The 27005-nt window shown below is 39.8% G+C and overlaps 2 protein-coding genes across 7 annotated transcripts in view; one reads left to right on the top strand and one right to left on the bottom strand.

Annotated features, from left to right (window-relative positions):
• ZNF248 (zinc finger protein 248) overlaps positions 1-8486 on the bottom strand; it is a 57195-nt gene extending 48709 nt beyond the window's left edge. For 2 of the 6 annotated variants that reach the window (XM_068547542.1, XM_068547541.1), the window contains exons 1-3: positions 7474-8402; positions 6629-6730; positions 6495-6536 (exon numbers count right to left, since the gene is read on the bottom strand). In XM_068547542.1, coding sequence (XP_068403643.1) covers positions 6495-6509 — 15 coding nt within the window. In that variant the 5' untranslated portion in view covers positions 6510-6536; positions 6629-6730; positions 7474-8402. The other 4 variants (XM_068547537.1, XM_068547536.1, XM_068547540.1 and 1 more) reach the window with 4 other exon arrangements.
• The window catches only part of LOC137767002 (zinc finger protein 33B-like), a 57337-nt gene continuing 38540 nt past the window's right edge, over positions 8209-27005 (top strand). The window contains exon 1 of the mRNA XM_068547523.1: positions 8209-8634. Within this exon, the coding sequence (XP_068403624.1) occupies positions 8506-8634 (129 nt within the window). The 5' untranslated portion in view covers positions 8209-8505. The remainder of the gene's footprint in view (positions 8635-27005) is intronic.

A 27005-nucleotide genomic window follows, 5' to 3' on the forward strand; every position in this document is an offset into this window, starting at 1 on the left:
GTCAAACCTATAACCTGTAAGTTTTAAATAACCTATAAGTCAACCTATAATAACCTATAAGTCAAAGAAGTCTCAAAAGAAATTTTAAAATATCTGAAATGAAATGAAATAAAAATGAAAATACCATGTATCAAAATTTGTGCGATGCAGTGAAAACAGTGCACAGAGGGACATTTATAGCATCAAATGTATATATTAGAAAAGATTTAAAATAAAAAACCTAAGCTTCTATCTTAGTAAACTAGAGAAAAAAGGCAAATTAAGCCTAAACCAAGCAAAATAAAGGAAATAATAAAAATTAGAATAAATCAATTAAATTGAAAATGTGAAAAAAATACAAAAATCCAATGAAACCCAAAGTTGCTTCTTTGAAAAGATCAATAAAATTAATAAACCTCCAATCTAACCAAGAAAAAAAGAAAAAAGAGGCAAATTGGAAATCTCAGAAATGAAAGACAGGTTGACACTATTAAGCCTAATGACATTAAAAAAATAATAAGAGAATACTACAAATAATTCTATTCCTGAAAAATTGGTAACATAGATGAAATTGACAAATTCCTTAAAAGACACAGCTACCAAATTCACACAAGGAGATACAGATAACCTGCATAGACTCATTTCTGTTAAAAAAAAAATTGAATCAATAATTAAAACACTTCCAAAATAGAAAGAACCAAACCCAGATGGCATCACTGTTGAATTCTACTATACATTTAAGGAAAAAATAATAACAATTCTCCATAATCTCCTCTGGTAAATAACACCTCCAAACTCATTACATGAGGCCAACATTACCCTAATACCAAAACTAGATAAAGACATTATGAGAATAATAAAGACTAATGTCTCTCAATAACATAGATGCAAAAATTCTCAAATATTGGTAAATCAAATCTGACAATGTATAAAAAGAAATACAAACCACAACCAAGTGGAATTTATTGCAGGTATGGAAGGCTGGGTCAGCATTAAAAAAAAATCAATCAATATAGTCGAACATATCAATAAGCCAAAGAAGAAAAATTACATGATCATATCAATTAATGAAGAAAAAGCATTTGACAGAATCCAACAGTCATTCATGATAAAAACTCTCAGCAAACTAGGAATAGAGGGGAACTTTCCCGACTTGATGAAGAAGCTAACATCATACTTAATGTTACGAGACTGGACACTTTTCCCCTAAGTGCAGGAACAGGCCAAGGATGTCCTGTCTTAATACTCCTATTCAAGTCCTAGCTAGTGCAGAAAGACCTACAACAAGACAAAACAAACAAAAAAACTGAAATAAAATAAAAAACCGAAATATGATTAGAAAGAAAAAATAAAACTGTCTTTATTTGAAGTCAACATTGTCTATGTAGAAAGTCCCAAAGAATCTACAAAAAGAAAAAGAAAAAAAATTCTGGAAGTAATAAGCAAATATAGCAACATCATAGGATACAAGGTCAATATTAAAAAGTCAACTGTTTTCCCATATCAGAATAAACAATTGGAATTTCAAATTTTTGAATGAAAAAAATACCATTTACAATACCACTACCAAAAAAAAAGTATTCAAATATAAATCTAACACAATATATTACAGGGATATGCAGAAAAACAAAAACTGATGAAAGAAATCAAAGATCTAAGTAAATGGAGAGATATTCCATATTCATCAATCAGAAGACTCAGTATTGTTAAGATGTCAATTCCTTCCAACTTAATCTATAAATTCAGTGCAATTCAAATAAAAATCCCAGCTATTTTGTAGACACTGAAAAAATGATTCTAAAATTTATATAGGAAGGTAAAGGACCTAGAATAGCCAACATAATATGGAAGAAGGAAAAAGAGGATATACATTACCTGATTTCAAGACATATAAAGCTACAAGTAACCAAGACAGTGTGTTATTGGTGAAAGAGACACATAAATCAGTGAAACAGAACAGAGGTCCCAGGAACAGATCCATTGATATACAGTGAACTGATTTTTTTTTTTTTTGTATTTGAGGTATAGCTGATGTACAATACTATATAAGTTTTACGTGTACAACATAATGATTCACAATTTGTAAAGATTATATTCCATTTATAGTTATTATATAATATTGGCTATATTTCCTGTGTTGTACAGTATATCTTTGTAGCTTATTTATTTTATACATAGTAGTTTCTACTTCTTAATTCCCTAACCCATCTTGCCCCTCCCCCTTCCCTCTCTCCACTGGTAACCACTAGTTTGTTCTCTATATCTGTGAGTCTGTTTCTTTTTCGTTATATTCGCTGGTTTGTTTTATATAGTCAACTGATTTTTGACAAAGGCACAATGGCATTTAAATGGAGAAAAGGTAGTCTTCCAACAAATGATTCTTCGACAACTGTACATCTATGCAAAAAAATGAACCTAGACACAGACCTTACACCTTATACAAATATTAACTAAAAATGAATCACAGACCTAGAAGTAAAATGCAAAACTATTAAATTTCTAGAAGACAATATAGAACATAGGAAATCTGTGTGATCTTGGATTTGGTGATGAGTTTTTAAATACAACAGAAAAAAGCACATTCCATTTAAAAAATACGTGGGTTGGGTTTCATTTAAAATAAAATATTTTGCCCTGCAAAAGCCATTTGTAAGAAAATGAAAGGACAAGCTACAGACTGGGAGAAAATATTTGCAACATATATATCTAATAAAGAAGTTGCATTCAAAATATGCAAAAGAACTCTGAAAACTCAACAGTAAGAAAACAAATCACCTAATAGAAAAATGGACCAAAGATATGAATAAACATGTCAAGCAAAGACATATGGATAGCAGATAAATTTATGAACAAATGCTCAATATCATCTGTCATTAGGGAAATATAAATTAAAACAAAAATGAGATACCATGACACATCTACTGGAACAGTTAAATCCAAAACAATGACAACATCAATTTCAGTTCCAGATGCAGAACAAGAGGAATTCTGATTCACAGTTGGTAGGAATGTAAAATGATGCAGCACTTTTGTAAAATTGGTTGGCAGTTTCTTACAAAGCTAAACAGTCTTAACATATGATCAAGCAGTTTCACACCCTAGCTATTTAAAAATGTACGTCTATGTAAAAACCTACATGTTTCTAGCAGCTTAATTCATAATGACCAAAAACTGGAAGGAACCAAGAGTCCATGGGTTAATGACTCAGAAATCACTTATACATGTATGCTGGAATTGAACAATTAAGTAAATGAAATGCGGATGGTGGTAGCCAGATTGCTAGACTGGGAGTTACAGACAAACAAGGAGAGAAGGCTAGAATGTTCCATGTGATAATGATTACAGCAGGGGACATCAGTGTGAAATAATACTTAGCTTAATGCAAACACAGACGGTTACATACTGAAGTATTTATAGATATGTGTATATATGTGAGTTAGTATACATATATATTTTCTTGTTCAGTCAGCTGAGAGGGTCTCTAAGGAATTAGAAACCAGTAGCAATCCAGCCCCCCAATCTTGGTTTCTAATACCATGCTCCAATAAAAGGAACCAGAGCTCTTCAGGGAAAAATGGCTAATTCTAGGGCAGGAAATATAAGATGAGCCTGGAATATCTTCTACTACCAGAAAGTATAGAAGAAGTACTCAAACAAAAACACAATAATGGGGTACATCAGAAGGACACAGGAACCAGCTGAAAGTGCTCTATTTAATAACCAAGCTGAAACAATTTGAGCAACAAAATGAACAAGGTAGTACTGGACTATAAACAAGGTAAAAAATAACTAGCCGTGAGTTCATATTGATATTAAACACTGACTGAGTTAATAAATACACAAATCTCCTGTGCAGAACTCCTAATAATTTATGTGGATACTCCACTATGAAGGAGGTGTAGCATAACTCCCCACTTTCTTCCAAAGGGTACAGTATGAAAACAGAGGAAAAAAGAATAACTTTGCAGTGGAGAAAGTTGACCACATGACCTCAGCCACGTGATCAAAAGTGATTCATCATCTGTTGAAAAGTGAAAAGTCACGTGGAGAGCATTTACCCTGATAAGATGTTACCAAATGGCACTCTACCTCTGTGGTCTTTCTCCAAGAAAACAATTACCCCAATATAATCACGAGAAAAACAGCAGCCAATTCCCAAGTGAGGGACATTCTACAAAACACCTGTCTTGTACTCCTCAAAACCGACAAGGTCATCAAAAACAAAGAAAGTCTGAGAAACTGTCACAGCCAAGTGGAGCCTAAGGAAACATGATGACTAAGTGAAATGTGGTATCCTGAAGCAGAATACCTGCATGGGGAAAAAAAACCATGAACAATCATCAAAAGACAAATGATATACCAGAAAATAACTCATATAAAAGACAAGCATTAGTATCCCTAATATACAAAGAGCTAACCAGACATTGAAAAAAAGAAAAAAGCCAGAAACCTAAGAGCAAAGTGGGCAAAAGATACGAACAGATAGTTCACAGAAATATAAAAACAAGACAGCTTTTAGATGCATGAAAAAAATCTTCAACCTCTCTCATAGTTAAGATAATTACAGATGTAAACTACATAAAATACTAATTTTTACCTATCAGTTGCCAAAATCCAAAAGTGAACCACATATTTCTATGGGAGAAGCTATGGAGAAAAAGCACTCTCATGCAGTACCAATGGAAATACAAAATGATACCATCTATAATCCCACCAAAAGGATCAAGTTTATCAATTGTATTCAACCCTCTGACCTGGCAATCTCACTTCTGGGAATTTATCTGATAGAATAAACCTACATGTACAAGGCTATTCATTAAAACATGGTTTGTAGTAGCAAAAGGTTGGAAATAGTTAATAACTAGTTTAATAAACTATGGAACATTCTCAATTGAATTACCATGTGATTGTTAACAAAGAAAGATGTTCTGTTACAGAAAGATCCCTGGAACAGGCTGAAAAAAGAAGTGAAAAAAGGAGAAAAAAAAAGAAGAAGAAGAAGAAGAAGAAGAAGAATGGGAAATAGTGTATATACTCACTACTCAGTGTGCTTCCCTGAGCAGCAGAATCAACTCCATCTGGGAGCTGATTAAAAATGCAGACTCCAGGGCCCCACCCAGATCTACTAAATCAAAATCTGCATTTTAACACGTTGCCAGGGATGTACAGATGCATCTAAATTTAAGAAGCCCTAATAATAGATTCCCTTTTAAATAAAGGCCGGGAGCACATATTTTCTTTCAACTGAATAAAGAAACACTGGGAGGACAAACAAGAAATAGAAATAGGGGCTTCCCTGGTGGCGCAGTGGTTGAGAGTCTGCCTGCCGATGCAGGGGACACGGGTTCGAGCCCTGGTCTGGGAAGATCCCACATGCCGCAGAGCAACTAGGCCCGTGAGCCACAACTACTGAGCCTGCGCGTGTGGAGCCTGTGCTCCGCAACAAGAGAGGCCGCGACAGTGAGAGGCCAGCGCACCGCGATGAAGAGTGGGCCCCGCTTGCCACATCTGGAGAAAGCCCTCGCACAGAAATGAAGACCCAACACAGCCAGAAATAAATAAATAAATAAATAAATAATTTAAAAAAAAAAAGAAATAGAAATAATGTATACCTATAGTAGGGTGACAATACACTGCAGTTTGTCTGGGACTGTCCCAATATATGCCAGCTGTCTCAGCATAATTGTTAATAAAACCTCTTTCACTCTCAGTGAAAATGTCACAGTTTAGATGAGAAATAAATCTCACCCTACCTGGAGGAAGCGTCAGGTACAGAAAGGATGGGGTGTGAATTTTTATTATTTTATTTTTTATTTTTTTAATGTTTTAGCCGCGCCAAGCAGCATGCGGATCTCAGCTCCCCGACCAGGGATCGAACCCACATCCCCCCGCAGTGGAAACACAGAGTCTTAACCACTGGACCACCAGGGAAGTCCCTTTACTTACTTTTTTTGTATCACTTACTTTTTTTTTAACCATGTTAATACACTAACAATTTTTAATTATTTCATTTTTTTAAAAAGGACAAAAACAGTCAGGAAAAATAGGTATACTGGGAAGGGCAGTTGGCTAAGGATAGATAAGCAGGGGATAAGCAATAAACCCAGGGATAAGCAATGTTGGGGCAAAAGGCAAAGCCAACTTCATGAGGGGCAGAAGTTAGGAAAATGAGAGCTAGGAGGGTAGTGTCATAGACAACAACAGAGACTTTCAAAACAAAGAGACTATGGATAATAGTACCAAATGCGGCAAAAGGGTCAAGTAAGACAGACAAAAACTGGATTTGATTACAATTTGGTGGTCTTTTCCAGAACTGATTCAGGTGAGTGGTGGTGAAGAAGCAAGACTGCATGTATTAGGTTGAAAGGGAAATGGAAATGCAGAAACAAAAGCCAGGACTACCTGATACTCAAGCTAGAAATACAAATGAGCTGACATAAGGTTTTATAAACCTTTAGAAACTTTAGAAAACGCATTTTAAGACAAAATGGCAATAAACAAAAAAAAAAACTCACCTGGGATTTGTTCATTTTTCACTCTTAGTGGAGGAGGGAGAGCTGAGGGAGAAGGAAGAAGGAAGTAAGAACTTGGCCTGCCTTGTAGTTCCTGGATTCACCTGCCTACACAGCTCCACACACAAGATACTTACTTGTCCATGTGTGGCTCCGATTTATGTTGAGCTTAGACATGATACTTTTCACTGAGTGAATGTAAACATTTGTTTCTTATTGATTTATTACCAATTTAGGTTCTGTGACACAGAAAAATTAAAAACATGAGAAGATGAGTTTAACATTGAACAATAATCTAAAGGAGGGAACACTATGGATTTGCCAAAACTGATGTTGTAAGGGGAGAAAAACACCTCAAACCATATTGTTTATCTGGTTATCTGCTAACACCATTAATCCTATGAGGTCAGATAACCCAAGAAACCTCTGAAAAAAGGGATGGGAGTGTTTAAGGCAAGATTCATTATTTTTTTTTAAATGTTCTCACCTGCTTACAATTTTCAGAAGGATCTTTTAATAAAAAACTAACTTTGACCTAACAGTCACAAAATGAGCAGTGGCCCACGAATCTGCAGACCTGACTTTCAACCTCGATTCTACAACTAACAAATTGCATGACCTGACCCACTCACCTTCTCAGGCTCAATTTTTTTTTTTTTTTTTTTTTCATTTTTCAAGTAAGCAACAGATAACTCAAAAAGGACCTGCCTGCACTACCATCCTGCGCGTCTATCCGGCCGGGGGAGCAGGAACCTTAGCATTTCTCTAGATGCCATGAAAAATGGGACATTGAGGGCAGCTCACCTCAGGAAAGAGTGACTGGAGAATGAGGGGAGGAGGAGGTGTTAGGGACAGATAATGACAGAATTTCCTAAGCTATGGCTGGTGAGCCTTTCAACCCCGACCATGCCTTCACAAACTCTCCAAACAGGTGACATTTCCTGTGCAGCCTGTGTGCCCACCCATCTCAGCTCCAGCTCACCTCTCTCTTCTTAAATTTGTCTCAGACCTTCCACCGTCACACAGCCTTCGATGGCTTCAGGATACCGTGTCATAATTATACATAACAAATAACAAATGAATACATAATAAATAATAACTTGGGATCTGGGTGATGTTAGAGCCAGGAAAAGGCCTTGGAGGCTAGCTGGTCCAGCCCCCTCCAATCCCATTTCACAAACGAATTAACTGAGGAACGGAGGCCCTAGAGACTCATCCAAGCTCCAGCCGCCTGCATTACATACAAAACAATTAAATACAACAGCAGCTAACAAAACGTGAGAGCTCAAAACAACACAAAAAATGCGGCAAGCACTCTAGAGATCCGCATTTTACAGCTAAGCAAGACAAATCTCCCAGCGGCTATTTGGTCCAGGAAATTCATGTATTTCCGAGCCCCTTCCTGGGGCAGTCATTCTCTCCCACAGCCTCCCGGCGCCCCGTAATCCCAGCGCACAAGCGACGCACACGCACACGTCACTACGTGAAGCGCACACACATGTCGCGCACGCGCACTCGCTCTTCCCCGCATTCCTCGCCCCTCCCAGCAGGCCTAGATCACACGTCACGCACGCGCTCTCCCCTTGACAACCCCGCTCCCTCCCCGCGGGCCTAGCGCATACGTCACGCACGCGTACTCCCCACCCGCGGCCACACGACGGCGCCGCCCGCTCAGCTCAAGGGCTTAACAGCTGAGGACTGAGCGAGCCCGAGAGTCCGCGTTCCCGCGCGGGACTCCGGCCTCTCCAGGCAGAGGCGCCGCCGCCTGCAGTCCCTTCAATTCTGCAGGCGCCGTAGACTCCTGGGGTCCTGCCGATGTTCGCGGGGCTCCAACCTACCACCCGGCACCACTGCCTCCGCCGGCTCCCCGAGCCGCGCGGGGTCCCCTCGGCCCTCGCCCCCACCCTCTGGAGCTCACCCGCAGCTCCCTCGCCGCGTGGACCTGGAGGCCAGGGATTGTTTCCCACGAGGGGCTGGAAGCCGGGGAAGGACGAGCCGGGAGGAGAAGGCGGGGATGCACATGCGCAGAGGAAGGGAGCGGCGTGGCGCGGTGGCGGCGTGCTGGAAGTTGGCTCCTGGCAGCTTGGGTTGGAAAAGTGGCTCTACCTTTAGAAGCAATACCTCACTCCCACATTGTACGAAAGTAAGCTAATAGTACAGTACCTAGCTAACGGTATTTATGAAGGTTAAGGGTGTTTACATTGTAAAAGCACTTAGGATGGCGTCTGGCACATAAATGTTCAGTACGTTTCTTAAGATTACCTTGCCCAGTATACACCGTGCCCACTCCTTTAGAAATCAGCTGGAGAGTTTCTGCCTTGTTGACTGAATTGAGAGATTACTATCTGATATATTCACTCCTGCTACCCGGACCCTGGATTCTGTCCGTGTCCCAGAGATGTATGTCAAAGCAGTGTGCGTTTTCGACTAGACACAAACCAAGAGAAGCAAAGTGGTACATGAATTTCCTTTATGAACGTGGACAGATGTTATTTTAGTTTTGATAAATTTATCTTCTATAATTTAGACAATAAATCTGTGTAAACTAAAATAATATCTGTGAGCAGCCTAGTTATTCTCCGGAATGAGAAAAAAAGCAACCTAGCAATTCAGTATTAATAATAAAAACTGTTCCTGTGTAAGAAACTTAAACTTAAGAAGAAAGCACTTTATCATCTCTCAGAAATGCTTTACCTGGAACCAAATATACATTCTCTTATGTGGGCATCCTCAAGACATTTTTAGCACAGTATGATCATATGGGTGTATTATTTTATGATGAACTTTTCATAAAAGAATATGTAGTTAACTCTTTTTGATCAATGTCATTTAACTTTTTTTTTAATAACTTCAGATTTACAGAAGAGTTGCAAAGATAGTTCCCGTATACTCTTCACCCAGTTTCACCTAATTGTTAACATTTATTTATTTATTTTTATTTGTCTGCATCAGGTCTTAGTTGCGGCACATGGGACCTTCGTTGCAGCGTGAGGATTTCTCTAGTTGCCCACACACGCGGGCTCAGTTGCCCTGTGGCATGTGGGATCTCAGTTCCCCCACCAGGGATCAAACCCAAGTCCCCTACACTGGAAGGCGTATTTTTAACCACTGGACCACCAGGGAAGTCCCGCTAATTGTTAAGATTTTACATAACCATGGTACATTTACCAAAACTAAGAAAGTGATACGGGTACAATTGTATCAACTAAACTACAGAGTTTATTCACAGTTCATCAGTTTTTCCAGTAATGTGCTTTTACTGATCCAGGATTCAATCCAGGATACCACAGTACATTTAATCATCAAGTCTGTTTGGTCTCATCCCATCTGCAATAGTTTCGTGGTCTTTCCTTGTCTTTCATTACCTTCAGATGTTTGAAGAATAGTGGTCAGATATTATGAAGGATGTCCCTGACTTTGAGTTTGTCTGATGTTTTCTCCTGATCGGACTGAGGTTATAAATTTTTAGAAAGAATACCACAGAGAGGATGTGTCCTACCTATATATGAGGGGACACATGGTATCAACACAACTTATATTAACCTTGGTTACTTGGTGAAGGTGGTGTTTGACAGGTTTCTCCACTATATCTTTAGGATTTTTCCCTTTCCAATCTATGCTTAGAGGTGGGTTACTAAGTCCAGTGCACTCAGTGGGAGCGGAAATAAGCTCCATCTCAAATTTAGGGTCATATTTTTAAATCACCACATTTAGTAGTAAATTTGGGGGGAGAACCTTTAAGACTATGCAAATATACTATTCCTACTTAGAGTTTTGGCCACTAATTTTAGCTTTCGTTGGTGGATCTTGCCTGCAACAGTTATTACTGTGGTGTTCCAATTGGTGATTTTATATTTCACCTCTTTCTTCTATATTTATTAATTGGGGATCCCCTGTAAGGGAAAACTTTCATTTCCAGCATTTATTTATTACATCATTTATTTATATCAGTATGGATATTTATTTTATTCCCAACTATGGTTATTCAACCCACCTTCTCACTCAACCATTGGCACTCAACCATTGGCACTCTCTGATCTGTCTTCTGTTCTATAATTTTACCCTTTTCAGAATGTCAAATGGAATTATATGTATCTCCTGGGTTTGGCTTAGCAAAATTCATTTAAGATTCATTCATGTTGTTGCTCCCTTTTTTTTTTAGGTCAGTTCCTTTTCCCTCACTCTTTTAATTTCATCCAATACTATTATGTTATTATGTTGCTCAAATTGTTCTGTGTTTGGGCATTGAGAGCTATCATAGGTTAGCTTTTGGATCCTCTTAAAGTATTCTTATCATTTTTAAGAAATAACAGTTTTATTGAGATACAATTCGTATAACATACAACTCACTCATTCAGTCGTTTTCAGTGTATGCACAGATAAGAGTGATCATCACCACAGTCAGTTTTAGAGCACTTTCATCAACTCAAAAGAAACCCCATACGCTTTAGCTATCATCCCCCTATACCTTCATCTCCCCAATGCCATGCAACTACTAATCTACTGTTGTCTCCATATAAATGGAATCAAACAATATGTGACTTCTTGTGACTGATTTCTTTCACTTTACATAATGTTTTTCAAAGTTCTTCCATGGGCTTCCCTGGTGGCACAGTGGTTAAGAGTCTGCCTGCCAGTGCAGAGGACACGGGTTCGAGGCTTGGTCCAGGAAGATCCCACATGCTGCGGAGCAGCTAAGCCTGTGCACCACACCTACTGAGCCTGTGCTCTAAAGCCCACAAGCCACAACTACTGAGAACGTGCACCACAACTACTGAAGCCGGCACACCTAGAGCCTGTGCTTCGCAACAAGAAAAGCCACCGCAATGAGAAGCCCACGCACCACAACGTAGCCCCCGCTCACTGCAACTAGAGAAAGCCTGCGTGCAGCAACGAAGACCCAATGCTGCCAAATATAAATAAATGAAATAAATTTATAAAAAAAAGTTCTTCCATGTTTTAGCACGTATTAATACTTCATTCTTTTTTATGACTGAATAATATTCCCTTGTATAGAATATTTTTGTTTTGTACCACATTTTCTTTATCCCTTCATCAGGTGATGGACATTGGATTGTTTCCACTTTTTAGATATTGTGAATAATGTTGCTATAAACATTCATGTATAACTTTTGCTTGGACATGTTTTCGTTACTCTTGGGTATTTACCTAGGAATTAAATTGGTGATTCACATGGTAACTCTATGTTTAATATTTTGAAGAACTTCCAGACTTTTTTCCACAGTAGCTTCACAATTTTTCATCCTCACCAGAAGTGTATGATGGTTCCTATTTTTCCACATCCTTACACACACTATTTTTTTTGGCCATGCCACGTGGCTTACAGGAGCTCAGTTCCCCGACCAGGGATTGAACCCAGGCCACGGCAGTGAAAGTGCCAAATCCTAACCACTAGACCACTTGGGAACTCCCCTACACAGACTTGCTTTTATCTGATTTTTTATTCTAGTCAGCCTAGTGTGTATGAACTACAACTGCACTGTAGTCTTGATTTGCATTTCCCTGATGAATAATGAGGATAAGCCTCTTTACATAAGTTTATAGGCCATTTGTATATCTTCTCAGGAGAAATTTCTATTCAGATCAGTTGCCCGTTTTAAAATTGTGTTATTTTATTGTCCTTTTAGTATTGAGATGTAAAAGTTTTTGGTGTAGTCTAGATGCAAGTGTCTTATCAGATATATGATTTGCAAGTATGTAATCCAATTCTTTTTTTTTAAAACTGATCAAGGCAAATATTTATTTATTGGCTGTGTTGGGTCTTAGTTGCAGGACGTGGGATTTTTCATTGTGGTACGCAGGCTTCTCTCTAGTTGTCGTGGCGGGTTTTCTCTCTCTAGTTGTGGCACGCAGGCTCTCTAGTTGGCGTGCGAGCTCAGTAGTTGTGGCACGCGGGCTTAGTTGCCCCGCGGCATGTGGGATCTTAGTTCCCTTACCAGGGATCAAACCCGCATCCTCTGCATTGTAAGGTGGATTCTTTACCACTGGACGACCAGGGAAGTCCTTGTAATCCTGTCCTGTGGGTTGTCTTTTCACTCTCTTGATACTGTCCTTTCAAGCACAAAAGTTTTGCATTTCAATGAAGTACAGTTTATATTTTGCTTTGTTGCTTGTACTTTTGGTGTCATATCTAAGAATTCATTGCCAAATCTAAGGTCATGCAGATATACCCCTATGTTTTCTTCTAAGAATTTTATACTTTTAGCTCTTACATTTAGGTCTTTGATCTGTTTTGAGTTAACCTTTTCCTATAGTATGAAATAATGGTTTAACTTTATTCATTTGTAAGTGGCTATCTGGTTGTACTAGCACCATTTTTTTTTAACTTTATTGGAGTATAATTGCTTTACAATGTTGTGTTAGTTTCTGCTGTATAACAAAGTGAATCAGCTATACTTATACATATATCTCCATATCCCCTCCCTCTTGCCTCTCCCTCCCACCCTCCCTACCCCACCCCTCTAGGTGGTCACAAAGCACGGAGCTGATCTCCCTGTGCTATGCAGCTGCTTCCCACTAGCTATCTATTTTACATTTGGTAGTGTATATATGTCAATGCCACTCTCTCACTTCGTCGCAGCTTACCTTTCCCCCTCCCCGTGTCCTCACATCCATTCTCTACGTCTACATCTTTATTCCCATCCTTCCCCTAGCATCTTCAGAACCATATATATTTTTTAGATTCCATATATATGTGTCAGCATATGGTATTTGTTTTTCTCTTTCTGACTTACTTCACTCTGTATGACAGACTCTAAGTCCATCCACCTCACTACAAATAACTCAATTTTGTTTCTTTTCATGGCTGAGTAATATTCCATTGTATATATGTGCCACATCTTCTTTATCCATTCATCTGTCGATGGACACGTAGGCTGCTTCCATGTCCTAGCTATTGTAAATAGTGCTGCAGTGAACATTGTGGTACATGACTCTTTTTGAATTATGGTTTCCTCAGGGTATATACCCAGTAGTGGGATTGCTGGGTCGTATGGTAGTTCTATTTTTAGTTTTTTAAGGAACCTCCATACTGTCTTCCATAGTGGCTGTTTCAATTTACATTCCTACCAACAGCCAGCACCATTTTTTAAAGAAATTATTCTTTCCCTATTGAATATTCTTGGCACACTTGCCAAAAATCAGTTGCCCACAGATGTATGAGTTTATTTCTGGACTCTTAATTCTATTCTGTTGATCTGTATTTCTATACTTATGTCCATACTGCACTGTCTTGATGCTGCTTCTCTACAGTAAGTTTTAAAATTCATAAGTGTGAGTCTTCCAACTTGTTTTCTTCTTCGAGATTGTTACGGCTGTTCTATGTCCCTTGTTAATCTTTATAAATTTTAGAATCAATTGTCAATTTTTATGAAGAAGCCAGCTGGGATTATGATAGGAATTGCATCAAATCTGTAGAGTAATTTGGGGAGTATTGACATCTTAACAATACTAAGACCTGTGATCTAAAACTTTGGGTTTTTTTGGAACTTCCCTGGTGGTCCAGTGGTTAAGACTCCACACTTCCACTGCAGGGGTCACATTTTCAATCCCTGGTCGGGAACTAAGATCCCACATGCTCCGTGGCCAAAAAAATAAAATAGAATAGTTTTTTTTCATTTAATTAGATTTTTGTTTCCTTTGATCGGTGTCTTGCAGTTTTTAAGTGCAAGTTTTGTAATTCTTTTGTTAAAGTTATCCCTAAGTATTCTATTCTTTTGGTACTATTGTTAAGTACTATTGTTTCTTTAATTTTGTTTTTAGATTGTTCATTACAAGTGTATAGAAATAGAATTGATTTTTTTATATTGACCTATTATCCTGGCACCTGGTTGAACTCAAGGATTCTTTAGGATTTTATATATACAGGATAATGTCATCTGCAAATAGAGATTTACTTCTTCCTTTCTTTTCCTCTCTTTTCTTTATTTTTTTTTGACCACACCCCTTGGCTTATGGGATTTTAGTTCCCCTACCGGGGATCAAATCTGGGGCCCTAGCAGTGAGAGTGCTAAGTCCTAACCACTGGACCGCCAAGGAATTCCTACTTCTTCCTTTCTGATCTGTATGATTTTTATTTATTTTTCTTGCCTAATTGCCCTGGCTAAAGCCTCTAGTATAGGGGTCCCCAAGCCCCAGGCCACAGACTGGTACTGGTCCACGGCCTGTTAGGAACTGGGCTGCACAGCAGGAGGTGAGCGGTGCGTGAGCGAGCAAAGCTTCATCTGCTGCTCCCCATCACTCGCATTACCGCCTGAACCATCCCTCCCCACCCCCCCACCGTCTGTGGAAAATTTGTCTTCCATGAAACCGGTTCCTGGTGCCAAAAAGGTTGGGGACCACTGCTCTAGTACACAGTTGAATAAAAGTGGAAATAATTGGCATCCTTGAATTATTATTGATCCTGGGGGAAAGCATCCAGTGTTTCATCATTAAGTATGGTATTAGCTGTAGGTTTACATAGATGCTCTTTACCAGGTTGAGGAAGTTTCCTTTTATTCCTAACTTGTTGAGAGCTTTTATTATAAAAGGGTGTTGAATTTTGTCAAGTGCTTTTTCTCTGTCTGCTGAGATGGTCATGTGGTTTTTATTTTTATATTATGGATATGATATATGACATAGATTATTAAATGTTAAACCAACCTTGCATTCCTGGGGAAAATTTCCTCATGATTTATAATTTTTTTGTATGTTATGTAAGATTTAGTTTGCTATTCTTTTGTTGGGGATTATTGTGCCTATATTCATAGGAGATACTTGTCTCTTGTTTTTATTTTTATTTTTTGTCATGCTTTTGGTCTTGTTTTCAGCATAATACTGACCTCACAGAATGAGTAGGGAAATGTACCATCCTCTTCTATTTTTTTGGAAGTGTTTGTGAAGAATTGTTATTGAGTCTTCTATAAATGTTTGGTAGAATTCATAGTGAAACCACCTGGGCCTAGGCTTTTCTTGCTGGTAATTATTGATTAGTGACTTGATCTCTTTACATGTCGTAGGTCTGTTCAGATTGTCCATTTATTCTTCAGTCAGTTTGGATCCTTTGTGTCTTTCTAGGAATTTTTCCATTTGTAGTAAGATACCTAATTTACTGGCATACAATTGTTCATAGTATTTCTTATAATCTTTTTTTATTTGTTTCTGTAAGGTGGATAGTAAATTCCTCTTTTTTATTTCTGATTCTAGTAATCTGAGTCTCCCGTCTCTCGCTTCCTCCCTCCTCCCCTCATCCCCCCATCTATCTAGCTAAGGGTTTCTCAGTTTTATTGATCTTTTCAAAGAACTGGCTTTTTGTTTCATGGATTTTCTCTATGATTTTTCTATTCTGTTTTATTAATTTGTGCTCTAATCTTTTATTATCAGTTCTTTCTACTTGCTTCAAGTTTATTTTGCTCTTGCCTTTTAAATGTCTTAATTTGGAAGGTTGGGTTACTGATTTTACACCCATTGAGGAGCCCATGGAGGAACCAACACAGAGTCGCCTCATCAGAACAAAAGGAAATATCACCCAGGAAATTCTCAGAGTTTCAGAAGCACCGTGTCAGGAACCAGGGTCAAAGACGAAATATTAGAAGAGAAATGCTTCTGGTGTTCTTATCACTTAGGAATTTTCAAGTGTTTTAGGAGCCCTGTGCCAGGAACTGGGGGCAGAGACCAAAATATATTTTCCATTATCTCACAGGCCCAAATAAACAAGTGTCATGACGCAGCCCAAGAGATCTTGACAAATTAGGCTAATTGACTCTCCTCTTCCTGCCTTCAACTAGAACTTTAATTTAGTTACTTCCAGATTTATGAGCATTTCTTCTGTGTGGAAGTGTTGTTACGGAAAAATTTTGAATGTATATATATATATATATATTTTTTATAAATGTATTTATTTATTTATTTATTTATTTTTGGCTGCATTGGGTCTTTGTCACTGTGCATTGGCTTTCTCTAGTTGCAGCGAGCAGGGGCTACTCTTCGTTGTGGTTCACGGGCTTCTAATTGCCGTGGCTTCTCTTGTTGCAGAGCACGGGCTCTAGGCACGTGGGCTTCAGTAGTTGTGGCACGTGGGCTCAGTAGTTGTGGCTCACGGGCTCTAGAGCACAGGCTCAGTAGTTGTGGTGCACGGGCTTAGTTGCTCTGCGGCACGTGGGATCTTCCTGGACCAGGGCTCGAACCCATGTCCCCTGCACTGGCAGGCAGATTCTTAACCACTGTGCCACCAGGGAAGTCCCTGTATGTATGTATTTTTGAATTTTTCAAATATATTGAGCCTAGAATAGGGGTAAAGAGAGAAAGGATAAGGTCCTGGATTGTTCTTGAAACCCAGGTTGCTGTCTTGTGCTCAAGTAGGTCAACTTGGTGACCTCCAGGATGAACCCTTAGGGCCATAGTAACCTGCTATCCTAAGGGAGAGGCTCATAACATTGTGTGGGTGACCATCACAACTATATTCAACATGAGCCAAGACATAATTAAAAACACTATTGTTGAGAATATTTGTAAATATATGCATGTGAATCAAGAATGGCACCACCTTGGCCCTGCTGCTCCTACTACATTTGCTTTAAGGGGGAAAACTTGTATGGGCCCTGAGGCCTAGAGTCTCCTCAGGCTTGAGGATTCTCTGAGTTTCTAAGACCCCTGAGGCCCCAAAATCTTGTGGACTAGGCGTGTGAAGGTATATTAAAAACTCTCTCATTGATTTGGTAGTACCAAGAATGCTCCATGGCTGCTGGGAGCCTAGCAACCATGGGGAAAGGGGCAGTGGCTTATGCTTACTTAAAAGCATATGCTACATTCCTGAAGACACTATCTATCCTCTCAGGATATTGTCTTCCAATTGGCAACATAATTGAGTCTTTAGTAAGCCATTCCACCTTTCAAGTTAGGCCAGCTCCTTCTGGGTAATAGAGTATGTTTTAAGACCAGTTAATTCCATGGGCATGAGCCTTTGCTGTGAAATGAGTTTCTTGACCAGATGCAATGCTATGGGGAATACTATGAGGTTGATAAGACATTCTTTGAGACTACAAGGGGTGGTGCTGACAGAAGCATTACAGGTAGGGAAGGCAAATCCATATCCAGAATGTGTATCTATTCCAGTAAGAATGAATCTCTGCCCCCTCCATAATGGAAGAGGTCAAATATAATCAACCTGCCAGGAGTTAGCTTGCTGGTCCTCCCAGATAATGGTGCCACATCAGGAGTTAGTGTTGATGTCTGTTGTTGATGACTGATTAGGCACTTAGCAGTAGCATTAGCCAAGTCAGCCTTGGTACGGGGAAGTCCATGTTGTTGAGCCCATGTATAGTGTCTCTCCCTGCCACCATGGCCACTTTATTCATGGGCTTACTGAGGCCACAATCACTGTGGTAGATGGGGAAAGAGGCTTGCAGACATCCACAGAGCATACTATTTTTTCCACCTGATTGAGTGCCTTTTATAGCAGGTGGCCTTTGGTGGACATTAACTATTAATCCACAAACTGTGAAGGATCTGAGATTTTCATCTTACTTGCAAGCTAACAAGTTAGCCTGCCATATATGTAAAACTGTGACAGGCTAACATATTAGCTGCAAGAAGGGTAAAATTGCAGATACACACTTACACACACACACACACACACAGAAAACTCAAGGTCTCTGGGTCAGAGATAAAGGCAGTTTACTACTCCCTGCCTTTGCTGGGAGCCAGAGTAACTTCATAGCACTGTTTCCCTGAACTCCAGTTCCCATGGGGCAACACAGTGAAGGCCAGTTGGTGCCTATATATGCAACGTAGTGCATTACAAGGGAGAAATACTGAAATTAGAAACTGATTTTGTATAGGACAACTCGTGTCTTTCGGGGGTGCAGGGGAAGTGTCTTTGCTCTGGAATGTATGCACATCTTCTCTGGGAGGGGAAGGAGAAGTCTTTTTCCTTATTACCGTGGATTTTCTCCAGGGAGGGGGGTGTTACTAAGCCTTACAATCCTGAAATTTCTCCTTAAACAGACATTTTTAATTGGTTGTAAATGCCTTTGCTCAGAGGATCCAGACCATGCAGAAATGTGATATTCATGGAGAACTGCCTCCCCTAAAGTCTACCCCTTGTTTCTTCAGAGTTTTAGACCCTGGTGCATTTTCCCATGTGAATTTCACTCTTATTAATCTGGCCAATACTAGCTGGGACCAAATCTGTTCAGTGTTTCTCATGAACACGTAATTAAGATTATTGTCAATGGGACTCCAAGCAGCAAGATGAGGACAATCTGTAGTATTGACCTCAACCATACTCCCAAAGGTCATGATTCTAACCACCTTCACAAATCTCATGAGCCCTCAGGGTCTACCTTCAAACCAGGTTCGAAGGAAGGATTCTGTATTGAACTTTATAGTTGGCCCAAGGCATTAACCCAGGATGTGTTAGCAGTCACACAGACACTACCTTGGTCTGCAAGGAGGTCTGGGATGAGTCTGTCATTCATAATAACCCTGTTCAGTAATGAGGCTAACGTGAATGCCTTCCAAGTCCAAACTGGTGTCATTGATTATTTCATATTTTGTAGCAGAATTATTCCCATTGTAGGTAATACTGCCCATATTGTACGCAAGAGTAATGAGCCAGTTAACCCTCTGAGAATCTCACCCAAATAATCAAAGGTAACTTGGTTCTCCACAGTCATCCGAGACCTACATGATCTACTGGAGGTATTTTCTCAAACACTTGAAGGTATCTTATAACTACCTCTAAGGCGCAAGTCACCGTATTTTGAGGAGGGAGGCAAGCCAATGCTTATCTCCACAGAGGAAGTAAAACCCAGAGGGCTTACATGATGCCTTGGAAACAACTTTTGTTTACAATTTTTGGGACCTCCCCAGGTGGGACATATATCAATCAGACTGCACTGATTGACAGTGCCTCCAGTGTGGGCTTAGGATCAGAGTTGAGTTCAGTCCTTGTTTTTAGGAGGATCACCTGAGAGCAGTCTGTTCACTGCTCTCAGGTGAAGCAGACAAGTTCACTCTGTCTTGTTTATTCACACCACCAGCTGGATGGCATTCATCCACTCAGTGGAATCGCTAAGAACTGAGATAGGGATAACATTCATAAGCGTTAACAAGTGTTTTACATGGAGTTTTAGGAGATGGGCCATCACCTGCTGACTTGTACTCAGAGCTGTGAGGTGGAAGCTGGCAAGCTCAAGCATTCAGTTCAAACATAAGGCGCTTTCAACAGTTTGGGGTAGTTGCACCAAGGAATTTTCTTTTCTTTTTTTCTTTTTTCTCAAAGAAGGCTCTTAGTTCAGTTCTGAAGGATTAATGAAAGATCATTAATGGCTCTCCCAACCCTGCACCTCATAGGATCTAAGATATTCCCTCCCCAGGTGCCTGAGATTTTGCTCTTCCTCCACTGCCATGAAATCTATGTGTCTTATTCTGGTAGCTATAAACACTTTTTTCCCCAGTCATCCTCTACTTGCATCTTGACCTTTCATACAGAAAGTTTAAATGAAAGATGGACAAAAGCATTTTCATAGAAGTTAACAGAATTAGGTTTGAACTCTCTAGGCTTCATTTTGGCCAGGCTGTCACTAAGAGGACGTGCCAACCAGGCTGGCCTGGGGTTGCTAGCAGGAGAAATAACAAGACATTGTGCCCAGAGTGGTCAGGTCAGAATCCTGAATTTTCAAAATAGGTCTACATAGTCTCCTAGGATTCCCTACTCCTTTCACCTTGATCATTATCCAACAAGTGGCCAAGAGGACCAACCTACCATACTTACTGTGTGAGTCAATAAGAGATGAGGGAGATAAAGTCAGATTACCAGTCTGTGTTGAGTACCTTTTGCCATAAAAAGGTGCAGATTGTCAAACTGGAAATAGTCCAGAAAGCCAATTACATGAAATGGATTCATGTGGCTGGAGTCAGTTGATCAATAACCTGAAAAAATGTCAACAGTGGTAAGGTTCCAGATAGCCCCAGAAGAGGTCAAATGTTGAAGTAGGCATCTGCCAGGAGTGGGCAGGGAGGCCATGCTCCATGCGACGTGGGCTCAGCACCGAGAGACAAGTGAGTCATCTTTTGGCAGGAGTCACAAGTGTGGCATGCAGCAGTAGCTTCTGCATCAGAAACAGCCTTTTCCTTTGTGCCCAGTCTGTGGAGGTGGACACGTTGCCATGTTCAGAAAGGCGATGAATCCAGGCAACGATTGTCGCAACCTGGGTGCTGTGGGCCGATCCAGTTGGTTTTGTCAGAGAGCGAGCTCTTCTTGTGGGCATTTACATGAGTGATTCAAACAGTTCCATCATCACCCACAATTTATTTCCAATTTCATGGCCCCAAAAAGCGTTTTCTTTACTCTGTAATAGTAAAAAAAAAAAAAAAAAAAAAAAGTCTATTTTCGGCCCACAGTATGAGCAACCGTAAGCCCTTCGGTCTGCATAGCTGGTTAAGCTGGCTTTGAGGCTGCCAGTGGACACTGCTGAGTTTCAGTCTAGCTGGAGCATTAGTAAACCGGGCCCAAGCAGTCAGAGAACCATCTGTGGAATGAGAGCCCTGAAGAGCTAGTGACTTCGGTTTTGTCTGAGGCAGCACAGGGGGAGATAGTATTTCCTCCACAGGGGTAGCTGCAACTTACATAAAGCTGAGATGCAGCTGCATTTTCCAGTATACATGTCCATGTGACAAACGAGGGTTTTTTTCGGTCCCTTCCCACCTTATCAGTCATGGACTTCAAGCTTACTCATCCCCAAAATGGACATATGAGGCTGGAGAATCACCAGGTCTCTAAGGATCAGGCATTCAGTTTTGACACACAGCTCAGTAACAGGGTAATACCTGTAGTAGCCACGCCAAAACCTCAAGTCCAAAACCATAAGGAATATCAATCCCTTCACCAGAGGCCCCAATAGGCAAAGTTATCAGTGTCAGAGACTTGTTCTGTCTCCAATTTCCAAAGAATGCAATAAGGTGATGGGAACTCATGCTAAATCATGACCCAATCACTGGCGGCTAGTCGCAGGCGAGTTGGTCCCACTAACATTCTTCTCTAGCCACAGCTCTTCACCCATGGGATAATGCCCTCTGGTACGTATGAGACAGGGAATTACAGCTTATGATATCCTACTATAATTCAAGTGCAAAAATAATAGTAAAAATGTACATCGAATCAGTCCAACTGGCCCCACCCACAAAGTCACTTTTACATTTTTTCTTCGAAGTGCCTCAGTTGAACTCAGGTGGGTTTTTTTCTACAGGAGCTTGATATCTACATGTCACAGGCTTTAGCAGCTTCCAGATCTTGCTACCTCTTGGTTGGGAGTTTGAAGAAGAAGCTTGAGGGTTGGAGAGTATTGAATGCTAGGTTGAGGAGATGGCTGAAGCACTTGAGGAGGCTTAATTTTTCTCTTTGGTGCATATGCCAGGGCTTATCTCCTCCCCTGTGCACCTCCCAGCATCCGGGGAGTGCTGGGCTCAGGGGCTTTTTCTTTATGCCGCCTCACATGAAACCACAGCTCTGCCCCATATTCCATGGCACCTTCTGCCACCTGCGTCCAGTGCCTCTTTCCCCCAAGGGACCAGGTAGGATGGTGACTAGGCTGCCTGTGTCTAATACAGCTGTAAAAGCATAAGACCCTTTCTTGCCTGAAGTCTCCCAGCATATTCAGATATATCTATAGGGCCTTTGATCCCCTTAGGGACAGGGAGACCTCGGCCCCAGTTTGAAGCAGCTGAGGTTAGGGTAGACGGAGGATGAGGGATCAGTGAGGCATGCAGAAAGTATCTCCGCACCAGCGAGACACATTTACTTTCAGGTTTGAGCAGTGCAGCAGCTGCTTACGGCTCACTCCACCCAAATCCCTCCACCAGCTCTAGAGACTCCTTAACTCTTCTTCCTTGTCCCACCTGAAGGAGAGAACAGATAACAAAATCATAAGTCAAGATGCTTGTTTCAGTCCTAATTCCTGGTACTTGGTCAGCAACCACTTTCCCTGTGTTCAGCCTTCTAATCTATTAACATGGTATGTCTTTCCATTTATTTTGATCTTCTTTGGTTTTTTTAATTAAAATTTTGTAATTTTCAGGATAAGTTGCTGGATTTGTTATGTTTACACCTAAATATTTCATTTTCCATGGAGTAATTGTAAATGCTATTGTGTTTTTCAGTTCAGTTTCCACATGTTCCTTGTTAGTATATGGAAATGTGATAGGTTTTTGTATCCCGTGATCTTTTTTTTTGTTTGTTTAATATTTATTTATTTTTGGCTGTGTCGAGACTTAGTTGCAGCACATGGGATCTTTCACTGCAGTGCACAGGCTCTTCCTTGTGGCACGCGGGCTTCTCTCTAGTTGTGGTGTGTGGGCTCAGTAGTTGTGGTGCACAGGCTTAGTTGCCCCATGGCATGTGGGATCTTAGTTCCCTGACCAGGGATCGAACCTGTGCCCCCTGCAGTGGAAGTGCAGAGGCTTAGCCACTGGACTGCCAGGGAAGTCCCTGTATTTGCTTATTAATTCTCAAAGATTTTTGTAGATCCTTGGGATTTTCTACATAGACAATCTACAACATACAATGTCATTTGCAAACAGGGATAACTTTATTTCTTTTTTTTCCCCCAAAACTGTATGCCTTTTATTGCTTGTGTGTCTGTATGTATGCCTTATTGTACCATCTAGTATTGATACTTCCAGTATTATGTTGAATAAGCATGGTGAATGATACCCTTGCCTTGTTCCTGATTTTAGGGGGAAAGCATTCAGTCCTTCAACACTAACTGTAATGTTAAATGTAGGATTTTTGTAGATAATTTTAATCAAGATGAGGCAGTTCCCCTCTATTCCTAGTTTTCTGAGAGTTTTTTTAATCATGAATAGTTGTTGGATTTGATCAACTGCTTTTTCTGAATCAACAGATATGATCATATGACTTTTCTTCTTTAAGCTGTTGATATGGTGGATTACACTGATCGATTTTTGATTTGAACCAGGCTTGCATACCTAGAATAAACTCCACTTGGTTATGGTGTATAATTCTTTTTATACATCATTGGATTCAGTTTGCTAGTATTTTGTTAAGGATTTTTGCATCTAAGTTCATGAGAAATACTTGTCTATAGTTTTATTTTTGTACTGTCTTGATGTGATATTGATATCAGGATAATACAGATCTCATAAAATGAGGTGGGAAGTGTTCTGTTTTCTGGACAAGAATGTGTATAATTGATATAAAGTTTTCTTTAAATTTTTTGTAGAATTCTCCAGTGAAATCATCTGGGTCTGTAGTTTTCTTTTTTAAGGGGATTTTTAAAGGACAAATTCAATTTTTTTTAATGATTTTAGGACTATTTAGATGTCTATTTCATCTTGGTTGAGTTTTGGAAGTTTGTAGTTTTTAAGAAATTGATCCATTTTTTTCTAAGTTGTTGAATTTGTGCTTATAAAGTTGTTCACAGTATTCCCTTATTATCATTTTAATGGCTAAATGAGCTATAGTGATATTCCCTGTTTCTTTAATCACATTGATGATTTGTATCTATTTTTAGATTTGTTGGTCTTGTTAGAGGTTTACCAGTTCTATGGATTTTTTTTTTTTTTTTTTGAGGAACCAGCTTTTTCTTTCGTTGATTTTCTCTATTGTTTTCCAGTTTTCAATTTCATTGATTTCTGCTCTGTCTATAGTATTTCCTTTGTCTGCTTGCTTTGGGCCTATTTTGCTCTCTTTTTTTTTTTTTTTAAGTTTCTTGGAGTAGAAACTTAGATAATTGATTTCAGATCTTGCCTTGTTTCTAATATAAGCATTTAATGCTATAAATTTCTCTCAATCCTGCTTTAACTATCTCACATATTTTGGTAGGCTGTATTTTCATTTTCATTCAGTTCTATATATTTTTAAAATTTCCTTTGAGACTACCCTTTTTATCAACTGATTATTTAGATATGTTGTTAAATTTTCAAGTGTTCAGAGATTTTCCTATTGTCTTTCTGTTACTGATTTTAAGTTTTATTACATTATGGTCAGAGAAGATATCTGTATAATTTTAGTCATTTTAAATTTGATGAGGCTTATTTTATGACTCAGTATGGTCTCTCATAGTGAATGTTTCATTGGTACTTGAAAAAATATATATATTCTGTTGATTTTGGGTGGAGTGTTCTATATGTCACTTAGGTCCTGTTAGTTGATTGTGTCATTCAGTTCTGTATTCTTACTGATTTACTGTTTAGTAGTTCTAAGAGTAGGTCTAAGAGTTGAAGTCTTGAGCTATAATTGTGGATTTGTCTGTTTCTCCTTTCATCTCTATTATTTGTGGGGAATATCAATTCAAATGACAGTAAATTTCCCAGTATCTTTTCTCTCTGCTTTCAAGATTTTTTTCTTTGTCTTTAGTTTTTAGAAGTTTAATTGTGATGTAACTTGGTATTGATTTCTTTGGGCTTATTTTATCTGGGATTTGCTCAGCTTCTTGTATGTTAATGGTTTAAAATTTCTTTTTGCCAAATCTGTGAAAGTTTCAGCCATTATTTCTTCAAATACTTTTTCAGTTCCTCTCTCTCCTCTCCTTCAGGGATGTTAGCTCTTTTATTGTTATCTCACAGATCCCTGAGACTGTTCATTTTTTTAAAAGTCAATTTCCTCTCTGTTGTTTGAACTGAGTAAATTTTATTGATCTGTTCTCGAATTCACTGATTCTGTCTTTTTCATTTCCACTCTACTATTGATCCCACCCAGCCATTTGAAAAACATAGTTATTGAGTTTTTTCAGTTCTCTACTTTCCATTTTGTTCCCTCTCTCTCTCTCTCTCTCGCCCTCCCTCCCCTCTCTCTAACATATCTGTTTGCTGAGATTTTTCTATTTTTTCATTGGGTTTCAGGCATATTTGTAATTTTGATGATAGTTGCTTTAAAATCCCAATCAGACCATTCCAACATTTAATTCATCTCAACGTTGGTTTCTGTCTTTTTTCATTCAAGTTGTTATTGTCCTAGATTTTGTTATGATGAGTGTTTTGTAATTGTATCCTGGAAAATCTGGATATTATATTTCAGGACTCTGGAACCTATTTAATTTCCTTTTTTAATAGGCAGTCCCCTTGTTTAGTTGTAGCATGAAATGCAGGTTGGGAGTGTCTGTTGTACTTCTTGCTGGGCTTTGCTGATACTACCCTGGAAAAAGTGGAGTTCTGACACCCATTGCCTTGTTGTAGATGGGTGGGGTACATGGTCAGCCCCGGCCTCAGTCTCACTGACATCCTCCTTGTAAAAGTGGGGCACTGACTCACACAATCTCATTGTCTCCAGTTGAGCATGTAAGCTCAGCTCCCTGCTGGGATTTGCTGATACCAGGGGAGCAGGAAGCTCAGTACCTGCCTTCCACACATAGTTCTGCTTCTCTGATGCTGAGCTGTGGAGGCTCAGCTTCTACTGTGCCACCTGACACTAAAGAGGTGGGAAGTGGAGTGTTGACTAGTTGTTCCTTGCATAACCTTGCTCTGCCTCATTGTTGCCCGTGGGGGTAGAACCTTAGCTGCTCACTGAGCTCCCCTGACATTAGGCTGTTGGAGGCACCAAATTGCTGACCGGCCCTTCTTTATATTGCCTTATTTAATCTCATTGCTGCCAGGTAGCTAAGTAGGTTCAGCTACCCACTGGTCCTCACTGACACCAACGATGGAAAGAAAGTGGAGTGCTGAGTTGAATTGCCTTGTTCAGTCTCATGGATGGCAGTTATGGGTGGAGGCTTAGCTCACCACTGGAGTCATCTGTCATTACCCTGGCAGGGGAATCAAAACACCACTTGCTTTCACTAGGTGAGAGATGAAAAAGTCAGCTCCTGGCTCAGTCCCATTGACACTACTGTGGTAGGTTAATCAGAGCACCTTCTGCTTCTTGTTGAGGGGGGGATGGAAGATCAACTCCCTGCTTGTGTTGTCAATATCACTGAGCAGGGGAATTTGAAACACTGCCTGCTTCCACCAGGAAGGGAATGGGGGATTAGTGGGGAATCAGAGCACCACCATCTGCTACCACACAGCAGGGGGTGGGTGAGTGGATTCTGTTAGACCACTCTTTTCTTGGTCCTTTGGCTAGAGGGAAAAGGCTTGGTTTTTGTTTTGTTTTGTTTATGGTCTTTTGTGGGCTTCTGCAGTACCCTGTCTGAGATATATGGGAGGTAATAAGAAAACCAATGGAAATCACCACCATTGCTCTAGCGGTACTAGATGCCTTGGTAGGCCCATAGGCAGTTTGCCTTCTTTCTACCTTTCAGAGTCTTCTGTGGTTGCTTGGTGTGTTATGTCCAGCATACATGATAGTTTGATTAATTGTGATGTTTCTGCATGTCATGGATTACAAACATCCCATTTACCACTGGCAAGGAGAGCAGCATTGCACTCAAACAGAAAGGCACAACCAAACCGATACTAAAATGCCATCTTTGCATGGGTATCTCCTGCGATCACTCCTGGTACCAAGTCTGTATTGATCAGAGCAAAATCACAGTACTTAGTAATTAGTAATTTGAGCTG

The sequence above is a fragment of the Eschrichtius robustus genome, chromosome 7, assembly GCF_028021215.1.
Source record: "Eschrichtius robustus isolate mEscRob2 chromosome 7, mEscRob2.pri, whole genome shotgun sequence".
Taxonomy (NCBI): Eukaryota; Metazoa; Chordata; class Mammalia; order Artiodactyla; family Eschrichtiidae; genus Eschrichtius; species Eschrichtius robustus.